Source organism: Kryptolebias marmoratus, linkage group LG11 (genome assembly GCF_001649575.2).
Source record: "Kryptolebias marmoratus isolate JLee-2015 linkage group LG11, ASM164957v2, whole genome shotgun sequence".
Classification (NCBI taxonomy): Eukaryota; Metazoa; Chordata; class Actinopteri; order Cyprinodontiformes; family Rivulidae; genus Kryptolebias; species Kryptolebias marmoratus.
This window is the reverse complement of record NC_051440.1, coordinates 25,832,186-25,859,754: the sequence shown is the minus strand read 5'-3', so window position 1 is coordinate 25,859,754 and position 27,569 is coordinate 25,832,186. Positions and strand designations below refer to the sequence as shown.

Sequence of the window (27,569 nt, the reverse complement as noted above, 5' to 3'; positions counted from 1 at the left end):
AGGAACGTAGATCGACCGGTAAATCGAGAGCTTCGCTTTTTGGCTCAGCTCTCTCTTCACCACGACAGATCGGTACAGCGCCCGCTTCACTGCAGACGCTGCACCAATCCGCCTGTCGATCTCCCGCTCCATTTTTCCCTCATTCGTGAACAAGACCCCGATTCAATTACTTTTGCGTTATTACTATATTACTAACACTGTTTTCGCCTTCCAACTGGTCTTACTGCCGAAGGTTAATGATGACCACAGCAGTGGTTTTTAGACATTTCCTTGTTAAGATTTGGTTCAGGTGATCACCTGATCAGTACCTCATTGAGTCGAATGAGGTGTCCTTGGAATGGAACGGCTGTCAAACATGTAGAGATGCTGATTTCTGTCTCACAGTTGTACATCATCATCTTAACCAGCTGGAGTGTGTCACTAAAGCAGAGAGCAGTCTAGGGTTTGAAGCTACCAAAAGTCTTCGCTCACCATTCCGGATCAAGCCACATATAATTTGCAATTGTTATTTCAAAACTGTGCAACAAGATAATGGACAAAAACTTTTAACGGAAAAAGTAACAGGGGTGTTTTAATGCGTAAGCCTTATTGTACCAGACTGGTTCAGATCTTACTGGTCTGACAGCAGTTTCTCTGTAAGTCCTCTGCTCTCTTCGCATGTGGAGTTCCCCAAGGATCTTTTCTTGGAACCATTTTATTTTCCATCAACATGCTCCCCTTTGGCTCCATCTTTAGAAAATTTGGATCTATCTAAAATTGAACAGCAATCATTCTTCATCACTAAGCCCATGGTTTGACTGCCTCACTGAGGTCAAAGCTTGGATGGCTTCAAAACGTTCTAAATTTCAATAAAAATAAATCTGAAGTTATGATTTTTGGTCCCAGTGGAAGCTGCGGTGCTTTTCCTACAGATCTGAAAAGCTTGAAGCAGTTTGTAAAATCTAGGGGTGATATTTAATTTATATTCTAACCTTGAGAAGATCAGTTCTGTAGTAAAGCGATTCTTTTTATAAATGAGACTTTTATTTAAAGTGAAATCGTTTTTATCCTTTAATGACTGAAGGGGTGGTTCCAGTTTTTATTACTGTAACTCTGTCTGTTGGTGTCAGCCGGGCTGCAGCTCGTCTTTTAACACAAACCAAAGAGCGTGAACATCTCTCCCCGGTGCTGGGTTCCGGGGAATTGATTTTAAAGTTTATTGTTGACCTTTAAGGCCCTGAATGGACAGGATCCTTTATATTTGTCTGACCTCCTGCAGCCTTATGCACCCTCCAGATCCTGTAGATCTGTGCATCATTTTAATGGTTTTATTTTACGTCTTATCCTATTTTTAATTATTCTTATGTTCTGTGTGCAGCACGTCAGCCAGCAGCAGTTGTTTTTAATTGTGCAATATAAATACATTTTATTTGATTTTTTTGGACCGTGTAAGTTTTTTTTTCTTTCTCCAGAAACGTATGAACATAAGGGCATTTGTGTTTGCTGTCAGGGCTGAGAGGAGCTATAAAAAGCTGAAGATAATCCAAACATTTGGTTAATTAGAAAGATTTAACTGGAGGAAGTGAAAGTGGAAGTGTGGAGGTGGTTAACAGGAGGCAGCGTGCCCGAGTTTGTTTCTAAACAGAAGGCGAGCACACAAACAGGCTTCAGAAACACAAACAGGCTTCAGAAACACACAAACTCTTCAGAAAGCTCGCCAGCTTCATCAAACCACAGCCAGGGAGACGAGGATGACGGAAGGGAGGAAGGGACAGAAACCGAAGGAAGGAGCAAGAGGATGGAGAGGAGAGGTGAAAGGAAGTGAATAAAGACAAAATGGCAGAAGACATGAGGGAGGTGTTGAGCTTTCTGGTTCATTTGTGTTTTTTTACTCTTTCATTCCCTGAACTCCATTTTAAATCCCTAAGTGGATTTTCACTGTCTCCGTGCTCTCCTTTCACCCAATTATCCACGCATCCCTCCATTCCACATCTTTCTCACTCCCTGCATTATTCATGCTCTGGGTGTTACCTCGGTCGACACAACGCACACTCTGCCAGCACAGCCACTCTCTCAAACTCAAATCATTGACATCCAAGTCCGTCAGCTGCATCCCCGGTTGAGCCATCCGTCCACTTTGGACAGAACAGCAGCACTTTGACAGGAGACGAGCAGAGAATCTACCCACCGAAGCTCATTACCAGAGTTTCAAATGCCGCTGTGCCATCAACACTGATGATTTCTTACAGATAAACCCAAGTGATTTTAGCTTCAATGCTATGATGAACCATCACCAGAAATATTTCATCACAAGAAGCAACTGTTGAGTTATCAATGAGCACAAAAGTCTTTGTTAGACAGCAGTGGAACAAGTGATGGGTTCTCAGATTATAGTGAATGGTAGAAATCACAATTTAAGCTTTTATGACTTTCTGATTTCTGTGGCCAATCACAGCGCTCACATAAAGATGTGCAGAGTGATAGCATCTTAAGTTAAAACAAGTAGAAATGCAAAAGCACAAGTTTGCACCCCCACTTTAGAAACTGGGGAAGCAGCGGCTCCACCTATGCTTCTCCCAGCAGGTGCTGTTGACCCTAACAGCTGATGTGGTGACGATATTTTGGGTTGTGTCCGACTGGCAGCATTGAAACAGAGGACTTTACAAGGTTATTCTTCTATAAAACCTTTTTTTTTTCCAAGTTTACTTGCTGGTAGACATGGTAACGGTTTCAGCTTGGACACAAAAATTACTTGGTCACAATAAACAAACTATAGTTTGGCTTTAATTACATTCTTTAAACTTTCACTCGACTGTACATGTTAAATACCTTAACCATTCCTCGTGCAACACCGTGTGACGCCCAGCAGCTCTGACAAAACAGTGAGAGGCGTTTCATGGGAAAGGAGACAGGCTTATTGCAGAAACATGCTGCCAGTGCTGTAATTACACTCCAAGACCCGAAAGTAGGCTAGAAAACAGGGCTGGTGTTAAAACAATGTTTGCTGCTTCGGTTACAGTACGGAGGCAGTTTATTGATGGGATCCTGCCGCTCCTTCCCAACGCTGGATAATTCCAGTGATTTCTGACCTTCATGTCAAAAGGACAACACGTTACTTTACAGACAACTGGACGTGGCAGTGACCATAAAACTAAAGGAACGGAAATGTTAGCATAAAATGTCGCGCAGCAGTTAAACGTGTGATGTATCGCTCGCCAGCCGAACGCTAAAATGAAAACCATGTAATCAGTCTCGATAGAGCAGCCAAGAGGCAACGGCAGCCATGAGAAAGATGTGAAGCCTCGTCTCCGACCTCCGTCACCTCTTCCTCTTGACACGTCCGACCTCCATCTTTCACTCCTCCACCCACCGAGTACCCGCTTCTGTCCTTCAGTTTTCCTCCTCTTCCTCTTCCTCTGCCCCCACCGCCTCTGTTCGGCTTGTCCCTCACCCTGACTTCACTTTATTATAAAAGTCCATCACTTGTCTCTTATCCCTACTGCCTCCTTCTTTTACTTTTAGATCTGTTACCATGGTTACCACGGAGGCTGTGACCTGCAGTCACTAAAGGCTGAAGGGTGCACTTAGCGCAGGGGTTAGCTCCACTTAGTGATGCAAAAACGGTAATTTCTCTTTAATGTCTTTTAATGAGACATTTTTAAAGAACTATTTTTGAAATTAGGCTGCTGCTTCTTCTGTGTGACATTTTAGTCATTTCATTGTCTGCGTGAGTCAGCTGCAAACATTTAATCTGAGTAAGAAGTAAAAATACAACAAATAATAATCAGGGTTTGGCATAAAATACACACAGCTTTGAACCACATTTTTAAGCAAAGCCATGTTTATTAGCTGTAATCAGTTATTTAAGATTCATTTTCTATGGATTCTGTTTTTTAATCCTACATGCATGAAGAATTTAGACATATGTTGCATGTAATTCAGAGTTGGTGACGGAATAAAAACTGTACTTTTTAGTTGACCATTAAGTTGCTGCAGAGTTTATTTTAATAAGAGCTTCATGTTAAACATATTTAACTGATAAATCACCGGGTTGTTCTCAGATACATTAAAGGAACATTTTTCTGCTTTATTCTACAAAACATAGTGCCAAATGTGATCTTGTATAAAAACAAATGAAAGCAGATAACTTTGATTTGGTTACTGTAAATTGTTAGATTATTATCGAAAGACAGGTAATAATGTTTTTGCCGTGTCTGTTTGGGATTAGCTCATTAGATGATAAACTTTTGAAGCCACCGTGGCCACCACAGCCAAACACAAAACGCTATAAATCAACCAACTTTACAGATATTGAGCCAAAACTTGGTGTGGTAGTAGCTGAGAATCATCACCAACACATATCCTGAGCACTAACAGATCGCATGAGAGCTTGTTTGATTTCCAAGATTTAATTCAAGGCACCTACAACTCTTTTCTAATTAGATGACATGATATGCATTCGTTACACAATTCTTATTTTAAAAAAAAGGAACAATACAATAACTTAAAGCTACAAATAATAATAATTGTATATAATAGAGTCCTTCCATGTGGTTCATCTGTTTAAAGAACAGGCCAAAGAATTAACAAAACATTGACAATAATATAGAAATATTTTCGAAATATGAACAGAAAACAAAGAAAAAGTTTGCTGTATGCATCCCAAAGTTTACAAGCATGAGTTGGTTTTTATTTCTTAGGTTTAAAAATCAAACAAACAAACAGAAAGAGTTTAAGATGCACCGAACTGCGACCGGCTCAACAGTTCAACTCATGAGACCGTTTTAGTATTTCTCTCTTTCTCACACACCCACACACACACACGCACGTGCACGCTGCTCTTCTTCTGGGTTTCCTGCAGGATTCAGCTGCACTTGCTGTTACCACGGTAACCGCATCACTGAAGCACATTGGACCAAAGAGAGGGGAAAAAAAACAACAACTTTCATTTAATAATAAATGAGTGACTAATAAATCCAGTGATTTACTGAATGTGTCCGACTGGAATCCTCTGATGGGTTATCTCAGAATATTAATACTTCGTTTTACTGGACTTTTAGGTTTTTTAATCCCAGTTCATCTTTTATTCAAATTTAGTTTTAGCGCATTCAGGGCATGAACTGAGCAGCAAAAGATAAAAATACAAAAAAGGTATTTCCCATAACCTAATTATTGATTTTAAAGTTATAGTCTGAACATATTGTTTCTGTTTTTGGGTCTTTTTTTTCTCCTGTACATTTCTTTGCATTTCCATTTATAAATCAAAACAATCAGCTTGTTCAGCAGATGGAGGCTCTGACTTTTGATTTTTGTAACTTTCAGACTTCTCAAAATATTTAACTTTATTCAGAAATACATTGAGATCGCTTCAGCTCCTTCAGAAAAACTGTTCTCTGAAATCGGTTTCTGTTAACTGCTTTATTTTGGTCTTAATATGCTACGTTTAGCTTTTAGCTAGACTGTTGCTCATTTTAGCTTTTAGCCAAAAGGACCAACTCACTGCTGCTTTTAGCTAGTAATCTGCTACTTTTGGCTTTTTTTCCACAATCAGCATTTTCAGAAACCGTTCAGCATTCACGCTTCATTTTGACATCAGATGCAATTTATGTGGTTTCATTTTAAAAATTGCTGCAATATTTGGTTTTATTATTCTCTTGATGCTTTAATAGCAGCTTTGGCTCAATAAAAATAAAAATATTGTCCCGTCGCTGTAGAAAGAGTATTTGTTTTGATTTTGTGTGTTTAGCGTTTAGAAATTAAACTTGTTCCCCTAAAGCTGAAAGCTGAAGGCCGTTAGTTAAACTTTAACATCAACATAAATACAATCATGTCTTTTTGGTGTGCTGAATATTTGCACATCTTGATGCAAAAAGAATTCAATAAATGATGACTGCTGTGTAAATATACCCTGAAGACTAACTGTAAACTGAGGTGTTTACAGTTAATTTTCTCCTTCCATAAATCTTCCACACATCCTCTTTCTTCCTCTTAGCCCTTCTCGTTTCCTTCATCTCCTCCATCAATCTTCCACTCCTCTTCCTCCTCTACAGATGCTGTTGTGTACAGACAGAAATACCTCCATGATCCCCTTCGCCTTAATCTTCACAGAGAAAGAGGAGGCGGCAGCCATGATTTGGGGCCTGAAGAGGACAATGATGCTCTGATGAAAGTCACCCACAGGAACAATGTTATTTCTTCATGATGTGTTTAAACAACATTTTATCCTGAGAAAAGCTGTTTGCGTTCAGAACTGGCGCGTATGGCAGCTTAAAGTATAAAATGCTAACAAGAGAAGCTCATTAAATGCAGCCTTTTTATGAGATGAGACAGGCGCTTAATGAATTCTTCCTCTTTCCTTTTCGTTACCTGCATCAACTCCTTGTCTAACACACACGGAGGCAAACATCTCGTGGGAGGACGACTTGTTTTTTATCTCCACCTACTGGAGAGCCAATTAAAATTGTTTTCTGGATCCACTTCTGACTCCGGTAGTGCCATCAAAGCTTTTAGGATGAAAAAAATAACATAAAATACTTGAAACAATTTTAAACCATCCCTGTGGATTTTACTCTTTTTAAGTCGTTTAGTGATGGAGCCTAAGAATATGAACACAGCCAAACAAACTCATCTCCATCTTCATCTTTTGTCCTCAACGATTCCCACTCATTAATAAATCTAAACCTTTGACATGGATCATAATTAGTAAAACTAAAATACGAAACCAGAAAAAAAAGGCAGCAGTCCCGCTTCACGAACGAGACGCGTCCACAAAGACAAAACTCTGCCATCCTTTTTATTCTAGCAAACAGTCCCAACATCAACTGGAGCTGTATCCATGACAACGGCCCCCAAAGTTTTCGACCTCCACGGCTGTCACCGTAGCAACTTGAAGTAACCTTGATGCCAACAATGAGACGAAGTCGTGACGTGCAGAAAGCGCGGAGTCATAAAGTCGAAGTTACCTCCGGACCGCCCGTCGCCTGAAAGCTACAGGAAGAGAAACTGTTTCGTTGTAATAAAATACTTACATTAAAAATGGTAAACTTATTTAGTAAGCATCCGTTAACGTTTAAAATCTCAAAACCGCCTTCATATGTAAAGAAAACTAAAACTCCACACAGGACAGCCCTCCTGTTTGGAGCTGTTGCCATTTTCATAAATCAGTTTTGTTTATGCATCGGCTGGATAATTACAGGTGACAGATTTGATGAAAGGCCAGAGGTGATTTAATTTCATTAATCACTTTAAGAGCAGCTTATACGCAGCAACTCAAGAGACTGTTGAGATGGGCAGCGATTTCCTGACAGTCAAAATAATGAATACTGCATTAAGAGAATGAAAATATCACATCTGCATGATTTATTAGTGTTGGTTCCTCCTCTGGGAACAGGAACGGGGGTTTAATGAGTGACGGTGACCCACGGTGTATCAGTGCAGCGTTGGTATAACAATCTGCTCAGATGCAGCTTTTACAGCTACAGAAACTCTTTCTAGTGAAAAGGAATGGGACAGAAGACTGTTCCGACACCTTATTACCAGTGATTTCATTCATCCCGTCTCTCGTTGAGTCACAGAGCCAACGCTGCTGCGGTTTAAATTTCACTTGTTTAGTCTGGAGACCCATTTTCTTTTCCAATCTTTACAGAAAAGAAACCCTCCTTTTTGTACAGTAGAGTGGGGAACTGCTGAGTGAAACTACCGCCCTCCCCTCTCCCTCATCACTTCTGTCTGGATTCATCGAGGTGGATGTGAAGTAATCAATTCTCACTGGGCTCTAAAATGATCAGGACTCCGGCTGCAGCCTTCTGCTCACACTAATATCACGCTCTGTCTTTTAACCACCCACTTTGCCCCCGTTTGGACATTTTCTACCGTTTTTTTACATGAAAGACACCTGAACACCTCTTTTAATTCCACTTCTTTCTTATAAAAAGATCCGTAATATGGAGGATTAATGTTCATTTTGATTCTGACTGAATGACAGGAGGACAGACAGACTGGTGATTCGGTTACACAAACTAAAATTGAAACGTATGCAGGCATTAGCCCAGTGGCTTATGGACTCTTCCTCCCATTTTTTCAGCTCTTAGTCCACTCAGGACCTTTTTCTGCAGAGCTGATAAGCCTCAGCTCGACATTTGAAACTGGAGCCGGCTGAGCATGAAACATTCAGTGTCACCTAAATATGAAAAAAAAATCTGAGCACGGGAGATTAAAACTGGACAGTTTATCTGCAGGAATTGACACATGCATTAAGTGAATCCAGCCGTAATGACCAGCTTGAAGCTCGTCTGGTAATTTCTAGATTACCTCTCACTGCTCTGCAGACGCTCCGACGGTCTTCAAGAGCCTGAGCAGTCACCATGTCATCCCCGACATTAAACCCAGCGAACGATGCCAGTTAAGTTCTTACACTGGGATGTTTTAATGAGGAACACTGGTTTCTTGCATTCACACAAATGATATAGTCTTCCCCAGCAGGACAATGATTCAACATCACAAACTGAAAGGAACTCCTGTACAGAAAAAAAAGGTTTAACATCATGTCCAAATCTATAAAGGTGGTCAGAGCAGCGAGTTTGAATTTATAGGATTTGCTTTAAGACTGCAGGTTTACTCGTGGTTCCTAGAGTTTCTAAAAGTAGAACAGGAGGCAGAGCTCTCAGTCCCTCAGGCTCCAGCTTCCAGTTTCTGTTTCTGCTGCTTTTAAGACTTTCCTTTCTGATAAATTCTACAGTTAGGGTTGGCTTGGGTTTCCTGAGGGTTTCCTTAGGTGTGCTGCAGAAAGCTGGAGGACAAACTGACCCCCTCTGAATACATGACTAACTGGATATTGGACTTTTTCCTTTGCATAGTGCCTTTGAGGTGAAATAAGTTCTGAGAATGTAGATTAAATTAATCTGTTGGTGCTCTAGATTGTCTGAGGCCATCAGAAAATCATTCAAAACCCCGGACCTTCCCTTTATTGGTTAATCCCAACCATCTATAGGAAGGGTAGTCACTCTGACAGATTAACTGAGTCCTAAAAGCAGATTTGTCACAATTAACTTTAAAGCCAGATAGACTTCTGAATTCAACAATTACCCAAAGCCTCTGGGCCATCAGGGTGTTCCACATGAAGATTAGAGCTTCATCCGAAGATAAGGACAATACGATGAGCCACACATCCACTTTTTTCTTTTTTAACTACTTTCTCCTGCTGGTTCGAGGGGGGCCGGTGTCCGTCTCCAGCTGTTACAGTGCAAGAGACAGAGGACAACCTGGACAGGTCGCAAGACAAACAACCACTCACACCTAGAGTTACCTCCGAACCTATCATGCATGTTTTTGCCACGCGTGCACGGCGAAAACATGTAAACGCACAGAAAGGCCCGGAGGACCACTGCAGCACCGTGCCGCCCACAGTATGATGTGTGCCTCAATTAAAACTGAAACGTCCTAATCAAAGCTGATGGAGCAGCAAGAAGCACTTTTAATTTATATGAAGTCTCCATCCCACAGATAGCCTATTAAAATCCTTCACTGCATTCGAAGACATGACAGCTGCTGATGTGCCATGAATCATGTGTGTAACAAACATCTCAAGCTATCAAAGCTGTTTATACGTCTATAAAGGTTATTGTCTCCTAATACTACCCGCCAGCTTTTATATTTTATGCCCTAATAATGATGTTTAAGAGTCGTTTGCTATATTTACATCGTTGGATTTGAAATGTTAGCTGGCGTTGTAAAAAGTGTTCACAAACTTTTAATGTTTAAAACAGCATTTATAATCTAATCACATTAAAATGTCATGTTGTTGGAAAAAGATAAATTTTGCGACGTAGAAAGATTATTTTTCTCGTGTGCAGCAGAAACTAAAAATCAACTACTAAGAAGATCAAAGCTTTACAAATAAAAGTTGTTCAAGTTATGTAGATCTTTGGATTTGGAATACAATAAGCTGGTTTTGTTTGTTTTATTTAAAATAAAATAAAAAGTATCTCTGAACTGGCACTGGAACTGCTTTGGCAGCAAAATCCTGTCAGAGCTCCTCTTCACTTCATACAAAAAACCTTCTAATGAGCGTGTGTGCGTGCGTGTGTGTGTGTGTGTGTGTGTGAGATTGAGAGATACAAACTGTGTGAATGAGACTAAGAAGAAGAAGAAGAAGAGAGCACAAGTGATACAGCAGCAGAACAAGAGAGACTTTGGGCTGATTGATTAAACAATGGGTGTTCATTAGAGAGAAACTAGACAGAGGTTGTGTGTCAGGGAGGAAAGTGTGTGTGTGTGTGTGTGTGTGTTTGTGAGCAACTGAATGGTCGGAAGCTAACAGACAAAGAAGAAGCTGGAGGACAGAGATACAGACATAAATGCTCAAATGTGAATAAAGGAGGTGTGGCTGTGGACCAGCTGCTATAAATAACACTGGGAAAACTGGGATAACATAATACTGTCCTCCAGCTGACACACACACACACACACACACACACACACACACACAGAATCAGTGAGCCTAGGACAAGCTGACACACTGTTATTCTGCAGGATTAAACAGATTCCAGCCAACAGACACCATCCTTCCACCTGATCTGCTCTGGTTTTACAGGTGGACACGTCGCTCTGCTCGTGCAGGACAGGTCGTCCAAAACTGGACTTTGTTTCAACAAGAGAAAAAACATAAAACATGAATTTACTTTCTGACAGAAGTGTTTTAGGTTTCAGCTGTTCGGCAACTAAAACTGCTCCCAGTAAAGTGAGAAAGTTCAAATATTTTACCTGCTTGGATCTAAGTTTAGTTTTAGTTTGTCAAAAAGCAGCATGAACAAATGCTGAATGACTTCTGAAATTTATTGTAACACTTTTGTTTATATTTTGCCGTTGCAGCTCATTTACTCCTTTAACAAACACTCATTCCTACCTTTTTGGTGAAATCCATGGCTTTAAGGATGGAAAGGTTGAGTGTTTCCAAGGAGGCCAGAACGCCCTCATATTCTCCCATGTGTTTGGCAAAGTAGTCTGTGTACACACACACACACAGTCACTAACCACTTTGCAAAGGTTTTAAAGTAGCTGGATTCATTTCATTTAAAATCAAGAAGAAAAAGAAGATCCGAGGGTTTAACCACAGAGATGTGTTTGTTGTCCACTTACCACAGAGTTCCTTCGTGTCTACATTACTGTCACAGTCAGCAGACGGCAGGAAGGGAAAGGTCAGAGAAAGAGGAGTCAGAAACATGTGAATTTACATAAATACATCCAATAAAAGAGTCAAAGTTCAGCAGGCAGGAAGAGATCTGAATCACCAATACTTTCATTCAGTTCCCCAGATTTAAACTCTTTGTTTAGCCGTTTTATTTTACGACTGTGATCAAGATTTTTCTCTGATGACTGATGCGGCCAAAAGATGGATAAAAAATGAAAACGATGAGGTGAAAAGGCAGAAGCACCACTTATGTCTATCTCTTTACTGCAATATTAAACTCTGAACATTAAAACTGGAATAATGTTGAGAACAAGCAGGAAATATTCCAAATACTGTACTGTATGACATCGTTTTTATATAAACTGTCCATTCAGCGTGCACCATTATGTTTCCAAATGAAGGAAACAAGAGGCACAAAGTTGACCTTAAATGAGAAGGAAAACATCTTCAAGACTGAAATAAAGAAGTCCAGATTTCTTCAGTGCACTGATGACGACTCCTCCAAAAGGTGCTGCCTGGTCTCCTGTATTTGGGAGACAAATTTACTGAACTGGAGCTAAATTACCTGAGATTTCTTACTCTCAGCTCCTTCAGTAGAATGTGAAGGAAAATACAGGCAGACAGAGATGTGCAGTGAAGATTTAAGAGCAGGAGTGAGTGACGTGTGGAGAGGATGAGGACAGCCGGGTGAAAGGCAGAGTGGCAGCTGAATGAAAGCTTGAAGATCGTGACACAAAAAGAGACAGAAAGCTCAGAAAATTGACTGAAAAGGCAATAAAGCCGAAGGGAAGTGAGGGGAAACCAGAGCAGACTGCCCGCTCAGAGCCTCTTCTCCATCCATCAACTTCCTGCTTCCAACAGAAAACACTTAAATCCTCATTTCTGCTGCGACTTAATCAATCAATAAGTTTATCTGCTGCCACGTGCCGATTCTGCAGAGTCCAGTTCACTGCTGCTGCAGTGAGGACACCCCAACGCTCCACTCCCTACGCTGATTTAAAGGCAGATAAAGTGACAAAAGGCTGAGCCTGGAGGAGGATTTACACGTCCAACCTGCTCCAACTATCACAGGTCAGCTTTTGTTCTGCTCGGCTTCGTTTTATTCCAGGCTCTGCAGGACTCAGAGGTTCTGCAAACTAACAGTCTAACTTTTGATTATTCAGATCTCACTGTGTCAGCACACGTATTATTGCAGATTAGCGGATAATAAAAGCTCAATGCATTGATTTAATGAAGTCAGTAAAAGAAAAAAAAAGGAAAGAAGCTGCAGAGAGGTTAACGTCCTGAACGACACGATGAGGAACGCCACAAAGATTAAGAAAAAAAGAAGAGGATGAAAATGGGTAACAAAGGAAGTGAATGTAGAGAAAAAATCAATTTGACATCTTGTGTTCTGCAAATCCAAGATAAAAACAAAACAAAACAAAGAACAACAGAAATATTTATTCATAAATATAGAGACATTTTATTTTTTTATGAATAAGGTTCACAGATTTTCTAAAATGTTTCCGTGTTTTAAAAACTGATGCTGACAGGATGGACACCGGTGGAGATGGGTACCAGCTCCCCGCGACCCGGAAAGGAGAAGCAGGTAAAAGAAAATCAATGGATGTAGATTTTATTTTATTCTATTTTATTTCTTTGTTGTGCAACTCGCATAATTGACACATAACTGGTGACCATTCTGAATTAAGTTATTTAAATGCAAAGAAAAACATCTTTAAGGTGTATGTTTCCTTTAATGCAGATGTTTTGATTTTAAACTGAAGATAATCATTTCTGTGATGAGCTAAAATGTTCATTTTCTCAGTGTCAACATATTGAATCACAAATATAATTATAGATAAATGTGTTCATCTAAAATCACTTCAGTTTAATTTATTTTTTACCCTCATTTAGCCTTCAGAAGGTCAACGAGAAATCAGATATAAATCATTCTGCACGCAAATCCAAAATCTCTGCTTTTACTTTGAACATTGTTTAAATACACAGAAATACAGAGCAGCTTTGCTTTCCAAGGACAACAAGGACTTTTTACCAAGATTTAAACGTCAAGAATGGAGCAGCAAGGAGTAGTTTTTTAATATCTCACAAAACTGCAAAAAAAAACATCAGGATATCCTCTGATGAGTTTATCAAAGTGTTTGGAGGAGGAGGAGAATGTTCGACACATGAAGGCAACAAACCAAGTCCTTCACATCTGACTCAGCTGTGCAACATGACTGCAGTGCACAAAATTAGAGATTAATGGGGAGGAGATAAAGTTGTCCGTTTCTGGTTTAGGATGTAGATATGAACGGTCAGTATCCTGCAGCAAACAGCCATCGGAGTTATCAAAGTTTGGAGAATTACTAATCAGGACGGCATGAATTTAAATGTAATTTCCATCTATTTTTTTTTTCTTAAACTGATAATATGCTGCAGGTAAGATACTAACAGCTTACAGCTACTCCATTTCTAAAAATATACTATCCCTTTACGCTGAAAGGCTTTAGGGCAAAAAGGTAACCTGAACCACGAAATTCTATCTCATACATTCACACAAACTCAAAACAGAAACACATCCGGATGAGTTCACAGCTAAAATATGATTAAAAACTAAAGTCATCACACACACGTGCACACATCTCTAAAGTCCACGCAGGTTTGTGACGGTGCTGACCTGGTGTTATCAGAGTCGATGGTGTGAAACAGCTTCTCCAGCTCCTCCTCGTTCAGCGTGCCGTCAGAGAAGAACGCCTGGAACTCATCCAGAGACAGCTTCCCATCATCTGTCAGAAACAAAAAAAACAAATATGCGTCAAGATTAAATCATCTGGAGGAGCGAGTTTCATCTCTTAAAACATCTGGAAAAGATTATTCATTTTCTTACCTCTAATTCACCTTTTCTACATCAATTTATAATGTCTTCTTGTAAATGACAAAGGATCAGGTGAGAAATTTACAGTTTGTTTGTTTTAATCAGCATTTGAGACAACAAATGAGCAAAAAAAATGTCTGACATTTCTTCATTTTTCTTTTTTCCCAGCAGCAAAAAGCATTTTCTCTGGTTTCTTTGTCCTAATAAGCAGATGGAGTTGAGTTCTTTTGTTGAACTGATAAAGATCTGCAGAAATCAATCCACTTCTCTCCTCTATTATTGACCTGCAGACACAGCAGCACTTCACCCTCAGTCAAACTTCTCAGCACCTCTGTAGCTACAGACAGCAGCGCTTCTACTCTTAAAAATGATCTTTCATTTAAAATAGCTTTAGTTTTCCCTCCTCTCATCCCTCCAAATGTGCAGACATGCAGGAGGTTGCAGCTGCAGTGGAATCGATCCGACACGCTCCTCGGCCCGTCTGGGTAGTAATCCGGTGATCATGTTTCAAACTTAAAGGATGCACCGATAACCAGCCAGGTTTCTGGCCCTCTTATGTAACGTCTGCTGACAGTAAGCAGATTCCCCTGCAACCCCCTCCGATGTAAAGGTGAGGCGCAACTTCAGCAAAATCTGATTTCGCGTGTCGGCAACCGAACTGTCAAGGACAAGAAAAAGGCATCTTTGAGTCACTAAAAGAGGCGTTTGCGACAAAGTTTAGACTCAGATAATCCCAACAGGTCTAAAAATGAGCCTTTTTTTTCCTGTTTGCAAAAATATGCAGCATGATCATTATACTGTATAAACCTAAAAGCTGCAAAAGTTCCTGCAGACATTAAGCCACGATTGGACACGAGTTTTGGTCCTGGATCCTTGGTCCAAAGCAGAACGGGGACGGGTTAAAGTGTTTGCAACCAAGCAACCAGCGACAACATTTCGTTGCCCACATCGTACCCACCCTGGCAGCCCCCACAAAAGATGATACACTGAATTATTAGTGTCACTTACAAACAGTAAGAGGTTTGTTTGTGGTGTTTGACGGTAGCCGTGCAGCAGCAGAGGTTTCTTCTGCTGTTGTCTCCTTTCTGTATTTACGCTGTCGGCCCGTCTCCCTACATGATGCAAAGCTAGATATCAAATATTAATCCGCCTGCCCTCAAAGTGTGTTCGTCTTTAAGTGTGGCTGACTGGATGCAGCAGGTTGAGCTCTGGGAGCACTGCAGAGCTCCGAGGAACCAGCGAAGCAGCAGGACTGCAGATTTAAATGCGCTGCTCTTGTCTTCTCCCCGTCGCAGGGAAGAACATGTTCTTCCCTCGTGTGAACATCAAACATTCATTCTTTTATCATTCTTTGCCTGCTACACACTTCCTGTTTTTTAAGAACACTTCGGAGCTGCACTTACTGGCACCAAGTTTTGACCAACACTCGTAACAAGAAGCTTGGTTTTCAAAAGTCAAAAAGCTTTCGGGAGCTCTCTTCGGCTCTTAGCCCGCCTCCTCCCCCTCTCTTTTTATATTTTACTCCCCATTACGCTCAGCATCTTTTATCCAGCTCTCTTTGAGCAGCTTCTTAAAGAAAAAGACAGTGGAAGCTTCCTCTCAGATGTGTGGCGTGTTTAAAAAAAGCACCACACTATTTTCTCCGTTTTTTGTAATATAACCTCTCTGCAACAGAAGGTGTGACTTCTGAGGTGCTACTTCTGAGATTTACAGCATCTCTACGACCCAAAGCACTGTTTTTCTTCCTTGTTTCTATAATTATTCTCATGAACTGTGTCACATTAAACTATAAGACCACAGAGGTGCAGGACAGTGATGACTGGGATGTGTTTTAGTCTGAATACGTGACATTTTGGACAATTTCAGGCCCAGAATCCAGGGAGGGACAGCGGGAGGAAAGGGTTTTTCTCACAACGTTTACAGCGCTGCACCCATTTACCACCATTTATTTTAAATGTATACCTGATTTATAATGTAGTTTTCTGCAGTATTTGTATTGACGACAATTCAAAAAAGTGATAAAACCTTTTTGGCCTGAGAATATTTGGTGTAATAAGGGTTTTTGTTGTATTTAATGTAACATTAACAGCCATCAGGCTCGTCTGTTGAAGTAATAAAGGATTAGGGTTGGGCATCAAGTCTCGACAATCGATTGGAACCTGGACTAATGTTCCAATTCTTCCTGAATTGTTTACATTTTAAAATTTTGATTCCTAGTTTCAATACCCGTTCCATCGACTGGAAGACTATGCTGAACACTAACGAAGAAGAATCTGCAGGAAGTGGGCAGTGTGCAGCGGCGATTTAAAGTGTGGCTTAACTTTAATTAAAGGAATGACCGGCCGGCTCAGTGCAACACTTGAAATAAGATTAAATCGTGCAAAGGAGGGTGCACGGCCAGCGTGATTAAAACACCTTCGGCTTCATGGTGTAGAGGTGCCCCTCCGGCTCCGACCCTCAGCCTAGCACTGAGCTGCAGTCAGAATCAGGTAAAACAATAAAATACATTCTATACCAACACTGAGGCAGATAACAAGTTATACTCCACTCAAATGCAGACCCAGCTAACATTAGCCCGTGTATTTTTTCACAGACAAACGACCTGAAATTGCTAACGTTAGCCAGGCACTCTGTTCACCGTAGCATCCAACAGAAAGCTGTTGGTGGAACAAATTGAAGACGGTCACAGAAAGACTACAGCATAAAAGATCCGGTAAAAAAACAAATAAAAAAGCCCAACTCTAAACAGCATGTAAGATGTTATGCGTGTCACGTTTGGGATCGTAGGTTAGAATAGAGGTGGGTCTATGATGACAGTTTTGGCCATCCCACATGGAAACAAAGATGGCATCTCAAGAGTTAGAAAAAAAGCCACTTGGGAGCTCCCAAAATGCCCTTTCTGTGTTTGCATATTCACAATAATCATTCCAGTGTGGGCTTGGGCCTGTCCACCAAACGTGTATTCAGACATATTTCTAACCTGCCTCTGTCACACGGAGTGAACTGGTGTTTAAAGCAGCAATGACCCATTTTTCCTTCAGCCCAGTTAGACCCACTTAGGGATACTCTGATAACACACTGCTCAAACAAAGCAGACAGCATGCTAACCCCATTTCAAATTACACATCTGACAAAAACCTGCCTGGTTCTTGACCTATATTCCACATCTTTCATGCTTCTTTTTGCACAGCAGCTACTCACATGTGTAATGTGTCACATCCTGCTTCTCTGCTGGGGAGCTTTTCCTTTTTGTTATCTCCTAATATGATCTGCTGCTGAGCAACATCCACGGATAATTTCAGCTTCTGCAGCCAGTATTCCCCCCCACGATAAATAATGTACAACTCAAGTAAGCACTCTGCTCAGAAATCACACAAGTCACCAACAGAGAGGAGGTGATGCAACGACATCCAGTCTCCTCTGAGCCCCAACGCCGACCGGCACCATTTGCTGAAATGATCTTTATTCTGCCGTCCAAACGGCTCCGCTGAGGGAAATCATTTCACTGCAAAGGAAATGACCCACTCTGACAAAACGTACAGTAAAGCAGCAGGGAGGAGATGAGATGCAGGCCAGGAGAAGCTGGTGCAACCTTTCAGTGTGAAACAACTGTGCATCCACTTCACTTCTCAGGAACAAATATGTCCTTAAACCCACCTGCGACTTACATTCAGCTTCGTGTACAAGTTGTTTTTTTTGTCACAGACACTGTTTAAACAGTTTCATCATGACTCAGGGCTCAGTTCCCCTGATGCATCGGGTTCTCTCCTCCACTTTGATTTTCCCAAAACCTGAACCGTATTTCTGCTCTCAAACACGATATTCAGCAGAACACAAATACTGCCGCCTTCGGTTTTAAATGTCAGAGATCCGGACTTCAGAACATCAATAAAATGTCAACAAACAAACCGAGACTCCAGGAGCTTTGTTCTCCGTGTGGTTTCTCCTCCAAAAACGCAAAAAGCGCCACACATTTCAGCTTCTTTAAATTATTTTTCATTCTTCAAGTTCATTGAAGATCATGAAATCTTCAAATCAAAAAGATATCTTAATCTCAATGCAATCAATTCATCTCTAAATTTAGTGATAAATCAGCAAGCCTATCAAGGAACACGCCTTAATTTTCTTCATAAAAAAATAGAAAATGCAGATTTTGAACAAACTAAAACTGCTAATTTTTCTGAAATCAGCATCTCTACATGTTTGACAGCCGTTCAGTTCCAGTGTCTGCTGAATTCCAACACAAGGACACTTCATTCAACCTAATGATCACCTGAACCAAAAGTCTAAAGGCCACAGCTGTAGTCATCATTAATCTGACCGAAATGAGCAGCTGCAACAGCAAGAAGTAATGGAAATAAAAAATAAATACAAGCTGACCATTCCTAAAAGTGGGGAAAAGAAGGTTCAGATTTGGTTTCACTGGCAGAGGGACGCAGTGAGGTTTTCAGCGGGGTTCAGGTGTGGATGAAGGACCATTAGATCCGGACCCGGTCTCCAGACCTGAACCCCACGAGAACCTCTGGAATGTGATGAAGATGAAGCTGGATGGAAGATGTTCACAAGCCATGAAGTGGAAGACTGATACATGAAGGAGGGGTAAAACCACCAGATATTTATCTCTGATCTCTTCCCTGAGTAAAAATACTACTAAAACCAAATGTTTGTCTTTCTTTGCATCATTTGAGGTCTGAAAACCCTGCACCTTTTCTGTTATTCTGGCCATTTGTCAAGTTCTGCAAATAGACTCTTCAAATGACAAAGTTTTTATTTGAAGTTTGAACTGGATTGACTCCAAAGGTTATTGGTAAATGGTGCGTGCTTATATACATCGCCTTAACCTCTCCAGGTTCTGCACACAGCTTTCTATTCTAAATACACTACTTTATATTCTCACTCATAAATCGATACACAGATCAGAGGCGGTGGAGGGTTCAGCATCTTGCCCAATGACACTTCACCATGCTTCGGGGGCTGGGAATCGAACCCCCGACCCTCTGATTGAGAGCCACCCTCCCTCTAATCAGTTGTTACTGCACATCTGATTACTTTAAAGGTTTCATTAAAATCTGTCCTGTGGTTCATGCGAGATTTTGGTTTTAAACGGAGATCTTGTGCAATCTGTTGGAGCTTAGAGAAAATGTTGGAGACAACTCTCAGCTACTACCACATCAAATCTTAGCTCGTTGTCTGTAAAACTACCCGAGTCGAGTTGTTTTTTTCCCCTCGGGCCATGAAGCACGACAGCAGAGAGACGGAGGAGAAACAGACGCCTGGAGATACTGACTGCAGAGAGCAGCTCCCCGTTGGTTCGTTCTTCTTTATGTTGGATTAATTTAGACAGCCGACGGTTTCTGGCAGGACGGCTTGCAAAAAAACAGGTGAGGCGAAGCAAAACAAGTTATTACTTTTTATGGAAAGTGTCATGTTTGTACAAAGAACAGATGTCTCAGTCAGAACCACATCTGCTTCTGTTTGCAAAAATCCAACAGCAGCTAAATAAAACGATTACATCTCCTCACAGGAAGCTCCTTACTCTACTTTGATTACTGCTCATTTTTCTATATTTTAATACAGGTTTATTATTTATGTATTGGGGAGTCAGTTTAGTTTTTTGTAGAGATTTAAGCAAAGGTTACATTTTTAATACTTTACGTTCACATGAACCAGATAACCTGCATGTTGCCCAACATCTCCCTCCACTGATCCGATACGTTCCTCGACAAACAGGTAAGACACTGACTGCTCATAGGAAAACAATTAAGAATTTGGATAACCGTATAAAACAAACATTTTTAGGAAGTTCTCAGGTCTGAAAAAGGCAAAAAAAAAAAAAAAACGTGCATCCCATTTCTGATTTTATGTGGCTTCTGACTTCATATTCAACTTAACAAATTAACCCATTTTTCTAAAATATCTTGGTTTAGGTGAGACAGGTTATGTCCCACATTTAGGCTTTTTCCTGAGAAATCCTCAAACTGGTAAAGTAGGTTGAAACGGTCCAAAAATCAGGTCAGATACATCAATCAGTGCATTAAACCCAAATTGTGTTACAGACACCTGAACTGGGCTTTTCTGCCTTGTGTGCACCATTTACATCTTTTCTTTTAAAAAGTACCAACAAAAGACTTTTTTCCCCTCATTTATCCATTAATAGATGGGGACTCATCCATTAAAACAGCAAAAGAAAATAAACATTTTCTCCAAATGGTTTCTACTTATTTAAAAAAGGTGATTTGTAAACTTTACAATGCAAGTTCTGTAAAATGAATCAATGAAAAAACAAACGTCCTCTGAATGATTTATGGAGGTACAGACTGAAGCATCCTCCTTTTTTAAAGCCCAGTTTAAATCTGAAGGTCACACATTGTTCCTGCGCTTACCAGTCGATTAAACATCCGACCAAATGCATCATGGGAGTTTAGACGGAGTTGTTTCCTTACAGAGTTCTGGGTTTAATCTGCCTGAAGCAGCTTTAATGCTGCGTCTCCAAGTCTCCGTGTTGCACAAAACAAAGAGAAACAAACTCCTTCTTTCTTTTTTTTTTTTACTCAAATTCAAACATAAACACAAACACTTCTATGCATCTGATTAGTATCTTTTTGTTTTTCTCTCTACATATATATTTTACAACAAACTGAGCAGGAAACCTAAACCCTACAGACAGTTTTATTGTGCTGCAGTGTTTTTGTTCAGCTCAGAAAAAAGTACTTGAAGTCACATAGTTTGTACTTTTTTTTATCTCAATTTAATTCTAGGGGCGTAATGGATACAATTTAATTACAGTTTGGTTTTAAAGGAAAAAGAAACTAAAAAAAAACCAGATGCTGTTTATTTCCCACTTATTCTAAGCTGACAATTACCCTCCTGAATACTAGAGACAAAAACAAACCAGCTACGTACAATAAAGTGGGACATCTTGAATAAAAACGCTCCGAGTCATTAAAGCCGGTGTCCCACTGGGCTGGGAATCGTTTGCAGTCTTGTCACTTGAATTTTGAACATTTTCTAATATTACGCGCAACAAATTTCCTTTAACATTTACAGATTTGCCACGGACATCTCCAACCAGGTCCAAAATTTACATTTTAATAATAATAAACTGGTTCAGATCTGACTAACTTAATTTCTACAGTGTATTCAGCAGATTAAATAGTAAACGTGGAAATAATCTGTGCAATTTAAAAACTTGGCCTCATAAAACGGTCCCAACACTCAGAGCTCAGAGAGACTGAAACAGAAAATTTGCAGATTTTCTTGCAGGTTTGAGTCGCAGTCTCCAAAAGACATCACATCCCTTCTAGATATTATCATAACCAGCAGGTAACGTCTGTTTCTTGGAGTTATTAAACTGTTCAAATGTCAAAATCAACACAAAACACTTATATGTAAGCAGGGAAGACTCAAAGTATTTGATTTGACACAATAAGTTCTTAAAACCAGCTCCCATGACTTGTAATACAAAATCTTTTGACTGAAGGTTACCACTCCTAATAAAATGTTAAATGAATAAATTAATCACATTATGTAGATTAGGACCACTTCAACAGGTTGGCCTTTACAGACCACTTCTTTAATCAACGGCATCAGTTTCCTAAACACTGCAGAAAAATAATAATCCCATCAAAATCCCTTTTTGTTTAGCCAATCATGACAAAAAAAGAAGATATAATTACATTACATCCACCAAGGAGCAGATTAGGGGAAAACGCAGGAATGCCTGTTAATGACAGGAGAAGTTCAGATTTAATTCTGCTTTTGTTAACGTGAGAAGAGACGCTTCACAACTTCATCCTTAATGCAGATTGTACCCTTTACAGACGTTTCCTGTGGACAAAGAGACAAATCAGCACGTGGAGGGAGGTTTTATCCTCCGGAGCACAGCGCCGAGTGCAGGAGAAACAAAAACGGTAATCACGTCACGTTTATCCGTCTTTTGTCTCTGCAGATTACAGAACGGCAATTAGTGCTGCTTTTCTCCCTGCTGGACGCCACAAACAGAAGAAACTCTGCAAGAACTTCACAATTCATGTTCCTACCCTTATTATGACATTATATTGACTTCCATTTGTTTCTGTAGCCTAACATCAATCCAACACCAAACCTCGACTCCCATCCTAACCCTAAACCCGACTAAAAGATGTTCTGCTGCATTCAGACCAGACTTTGGTCCCTACAAGGTCCTGACGAAGTCTAATTATTGAAAAAAAAGGTCCTAAAATAATCCATCAAGTGTATTTTTAAATGCAACAATGTTTGCTCTTCGTTTTCCTCCTGCAGTTGCTCATCTCTCCATCGTTCTATAGTTTAATCATCATTTTTTGGGACTCTGCATGAATGGTCGTCATGGAAACAAGATGAGGGTGAACTGACCCTCCTTTTGGGTTTAGAATATGCTTTCTCCATTTGTACACAACACACACACATCCTGCACTTCTGCTCATTTCTTGGTTTTGTTTTGCTCGTAATAAACGAACGATAGTTAAATTTTTCTCCACTTGGTTCAATCACTGCTTGCTCTGCATCTTCGTCTCCTTCCATCAGAAGCGTTAAGAGATTTGAGCGGGTTTTTCTTCTCCACATTTCCCCCCAAAGATGATTTTTGCACGTCAGCTGTTGTTAAAGTCAGAGGAAGAGTTTGTGAGCGAGTGAATCAAAAGCTGCACACCTAATAAACAACCAATTTTGTTTTGTTTTGTTTTTTTGCTTAAACCAAGAATTTACTCCAGTTTTCTACAAACCTTCCTTCCTTTATCTCTAACGTCCTCCTGATAGGTCAAACTAACACCATTAAAAGCAAAGAAACTCAAAACATTTTGCAACAAATAACGAACAGCTGATGACCGACCATTCAAACAGGTTTTAGATGGAGGAAAACGGCAAAACGACCACAGGAACATTATTTTTCATGCGGAAAACCAGGACCGCGAACAGGAAGTCAGAGGTTTGTTCTGCCATGTTTATACAATCAGACAAACACAAATGTCTGGTAGTAGCTGAGCCTGACCCCCAACAGCAGTCTGAGATTAAAATGTTGCCATGTTTGTTAGCAAAATATTTCATTTTAATAAAACTTCCAGGAATTAATCATTGATAATTTGGCTTCCACTGATTAACTTTTGGAGCCAACCTGATTCAAGATGGCAGCCTCAGCTAGCTGAACTGAACACAAAAATGGCTGGATGTTAGTTTTAGTTTTCCGGTCTAAAACGCGGGCGGGCGACAAGCATTCCTGAAGGAATGTTAGGCCTTGAATTTAAAGCAGGAACCTTTTTGCGGTGAACCCCTCTCTTTGCTCATTTTCTGCTTCTCCGGATCAAAAGCTGGAAAAAGTCGGCCCCTCGAGCTGCAAACTGCGCTGCTTTTACTGCAGGTTGGGAAGTTAAGTGTCCGTCTGTCGGCTCGTCTTTTCACTCCCAGCTTTCCCAAAGTCCGACACTTTTAAAGCACCGAGCTGATGAAAACCTGACAGACTCAAAACGCTGATTTCACCCCCACTGCTCACAAAAATCTCTAAAATCTGAAGTCATTTTGCTTTGAAGAAGCAAAAAAGTCACATTTTTCATGTATAAGTGAGAAATAAAGCAAACTTTAAAAAGGGTCATGCAAGTTAAAACATCTAAAATCTAAATAAAACTAATATAGACTGAATAAATACCTAATTTGACATTTGTTAAAAAGAGAACTAAGAAAAAACACTTAAAAAGGAGCCTTGAAGTAAAATTTTGATTTGGTAACTTTTCAAAAGCAAAGTAGAGGAATTAACAGCTTTAGTTTTAAATGTTTTTTCGGCTGCTTCCACCTTCAGGTGTTGCCACTTAAAATAAACTCATTAATGTTGACGACAATCAAAAGAAAACAACCTGGAGACATTAAAAGCTTGAATGTTATTACTTCAAATCAGGGAAAAATCGAAATATAATAATATAATACAACAAATCTGAAGGAAGCATCTTGGTCCAAACCACTTCTAACACAACGACCCGAGACGAAACGTGCAGCTCGAGTCCCGGCTCGAGTCCACAGTAGAGACGTCTCAAAAGTCCGAAGTTAAAATGTCCCGGTCCAAAATCAAGACTTACGAGTCCCAGGTTGAGTCCAAAGTCAGGAGTGTTTAATTTTAGTTGGAAAATTAAATATTTATTGATTCAAGAAAGGTTTTAGTAACAACTCTTTCCTTTTGACATGATGTACTCTTGCCTAAGAAAAGTATTTAGCTAAAAGTGTTAAGTTCAAGTCAAGTTTTTTTATTAAGTTGAGTATAAAAGTTGTTAAGTTTTGACTCGATCCAAGACTCAAGTTTTTGCTTCTGCATCATCAAAATGAAAGATTTAGAAAATGAGCCTCAGGAAAGGATGAGCCTTTAAGCCGACAGTTTACAGTAACATCTGCTTTGTGTTTCTCCCGATTCTTAATAAAATCAAAATGTTTATCATCATTTGCTTTAATGAGGAGGAGAAGCTCCTCTCTTCGTCTCCACGGCGACAGCTGGACGCCTGGTGAGAATAATTCTCCAAGCTTTCTGCCTGGGTGAAAAGATGAGTTCCAATAAACGTTCATCAGTCGGGTTTCTCTGTTTTCTGTCTCAGAGTGGAATGATGTGTAATCATCATCAATCTGCTGCCTGAACATAATAATATTATTAGAGCAGCGTGGGTGTGGAGATGATGCGTATTTGTGAAGTTCAGGAGTGACTGTGGGTCCGTCCTAATGATGAGTAATCCTCGGTGATGGCAGATAATAGCAGCATGTCGGAGCACCTGTGAGGATGATGCCTCCTCTGCATATCGCACCATCTGAAGCCCTTCGGACACACCTCATCTGGGTTTAATGCTTCTTGTTCGACACATAACCTCAGCTAGTGTTATCTAGAGTTCCCTACAACTGCATGATGGCGTTTCCATGGGAGATAATAGCACGCCGGCGTGCTACACGAGGTTTCTGTTAATGTTATTACGCCGCGCCCTGATGCCTTTAACAAGCCTGCCACAGGGGAACCTGTCCAGATTTTATCAATGTGTAAACAGATTTGTTGTCACTGAGCTGTGAAGAGTCTCTTAGTTTAAAAAATTAAGCCACTCCGTCAGGTTTTTAATTGATTTCCTCTGAAATTTTACAGCCCAGCTGCTGTAACTTTAGATAGGAAGAAAATTTAAATGTGCTCCAACTTGTGCAGCTGTGGGGACATTACTTTAGGTGGAACCTTTTCCTTTTAATACTTTTTTCTTGTAAAGTTTTGGCCAAAGTGTTCTACATGCAGGTTTGACAACAAGCACTTCTGCTGCTAAACGATAAATCTGTCAGGAGGAAAATAAAGTTTGATTAGTGGCCACCCACGGTGCACAGATATGACAGGCTGCTCTGAGCAAAAAGCTTTCGTTTGATTTAAAAGACAAAAAGGCTGGAAGAATTTACCCGAGGAAGTCTGAGCGAACTGATAAATAAACATGAACCTTTCAGTGATTGAGAGCTGCAAAAATTATTAATATGTCCACAAAAACATAAAGAAAATATGCAGAAATAAAACAAAATGGGGAATAAAATGATTTGAAGCTCAGATTATTGTGATACGATCACAAAAATAAACTGTTTAGATGTGGCAACCGTTCCACGTTTACGCTAAAAAGAAGACTGTTATGAAGAGTTTTGTTGATCCGTGTCATCCAGACCAAACTAACAGAAATTCTCTCATCAGTTCAGTGAAATTTTAATCAGAAGTTTAACCCTTTTTAACTTACAGTCAGGGAAAAAGATAGAACTGAAAAAGGATAAACTGAGGTTTTATGTATGAGGACATGAAAAGATCTGGTCTTTACCAAGTTCCAAAATTATTCAAATTTAGCCTCAAATGTACAAAAAACAGATTCCATCGTGTTTGTTAATCAAAACAAAAACTGAAAATCTCAGTAATCATTTTCTGTATGACTGTCATTTAATCGACACAAAGAGTGGGAACAAGTCTCAGGTCAGTTCCGAGTCAATTAAATATACAAGACCTGCAAATCCTGAGTCAAGAACTGAGTTGGCCCACTCTTCTTTCCAGCGTTTCTCCAGCTCATTGGTTTCTGCTCAGCTCTCTGAGGTTCTGGTTCTGGACCGTTCTGTTCTGCTGTGTTTGGGTTCATTGTCCTGTTTGGTCCAGAATCCTTCGGTCTACAGCATGCCGAATTAGTTTAGCAGTAAAAATGCAGATTTCTGAAGAATTATCCAAACGGCTGCAGCAACATCAGTCGTTAATAGCATGAAAAACACCAACTTAATAAGAGCAGAATGCTGGTTAGACCACAATACTGCCTAAAGGTTTTAATTCTTCTTACAGCTTTCATCCTCCACTTTGTTTCTTCATGACATCCTCTCAGAAATGAACAAATATGAATGTAAAAAGAGAAGAAGTTGCCCTTTACTCACTGCCTGTCTGAGTAAAGTCGATGGGCTGAAAAGTGATGAGAAGCTTCCAGTCAGATGCACATAATCTCCACAGCGTGGATGACACTCTGCGAGTCTTCAGAGATACAGGCTTAAAAATATATATATATTTCAGGCCTGGTGACGCCATGATTTGTTTCAGGCTGTAACACAGAAATATGATGATCTAACAGCAAACAAACACTTCAGTGTTTATCCAACCCTTACAGACAGCTCGACGCTCCGGTTCTCTGTGTCCAATTACCTTCTGATGCCACTTCATCCGTTCAGAAGAAAAATAAAACAAGTTGTGTCAATTTTTTCCACTAACTGCTTCCACACAGGGTTGTTTTTTTTATTTCCAACTGGAAGGACTAAATATAAATGAGTCACTAATATCCATTAAACAACAAGGCCTGATTAGTCATCACAGCAGCACCTCAAGTTCAGCTCCCACCATGACTAACTTTGTTCCAACCAGCTTTTTTTATGCAAACAGATAAAAAGTCAGCTCCTGTATAAAATAAATAAATAAATGGTAACACTTTTCTAAATTGTCTAACTGGCCTTAACAGCGTGTTACGCAAATGTTTGAGCGCGGAGCGTAGATGGACCGTATTAATGAGGGTGGTGCTGTGGCGCCTGCATGGATCGGTCCGCTTAGAGTCGAGTAAACCTTTGAATTACATTTGCATATTAATGCAGACCATGTCTGTGGAGAAAACAGCACTAAGTGGTCCAAAAGTGTAGCTTTTAGTTTAGCTAATGTAGCATTCTTTCATATCTTATATTGTTTTTTAAAAAGCTATTTTATAAATGATTAAAAAAGACCATCCTCCGTGCTCTATGACTGATAAGGTAATAACTATTGATCAGACCCTCCAGGATTTCGCGATGTTGCGATCGCAACTATTATTGCAAAATCAAGCAAACCCCGCGAAATCGAAACTTTCCTGCAACTTTAACCCAATATTTATTGTTTCTAAAGTGATTCGCCACCGTTTCTGTGGTCGAGTCTCTTCTTTGTGGGTTTGTGTAGCGTGGAATACAAAATAACCTCAAATAACTCAGGAAGAAGACACGTGACGTCACTTCCTGTTAACATCAGAATGCCGGGAGCGTGCAGGAGCAGCGACC

The 27,569-nt window shown here is 40.1% G+C and overlaps 1 protein-coding gene across 2 annotated transcripts in view; it reads right to left on the bottom strand.

The window, feature by feature from the left end:
• The window catches only part of necab2 (N-terminal EF-hand calcium binding protein 2), a 97,843-nt gene that overhangs the window by 49,815 nt on the left and 20,459 nt on the right, over positions 1 to 27,569 (bottom strand). For both annotated transcript variants that reach the window (XM_017434667.3, XM_017434666.3), the window contains exons 3-5: positions 13,830 to 13,938; positions 11,116 to 11,141; positions 10,883 to 10,980 (exon numbers count right to left, since the gene is read on the bottom strand). In XM_017434667.3, the coding sequence (XP_017290156.1) occupies positions 10,883 to 10,980; positions 11,116 to 11,141; positions 13,830 to 13,938 (233 nt within the window). The remainder of the gene's footprint in view (positions 1 to 10,882; positions 10,981 to 11,115; positions 11,142 to 13,829; positions 13,939 to 27,569) is intronic.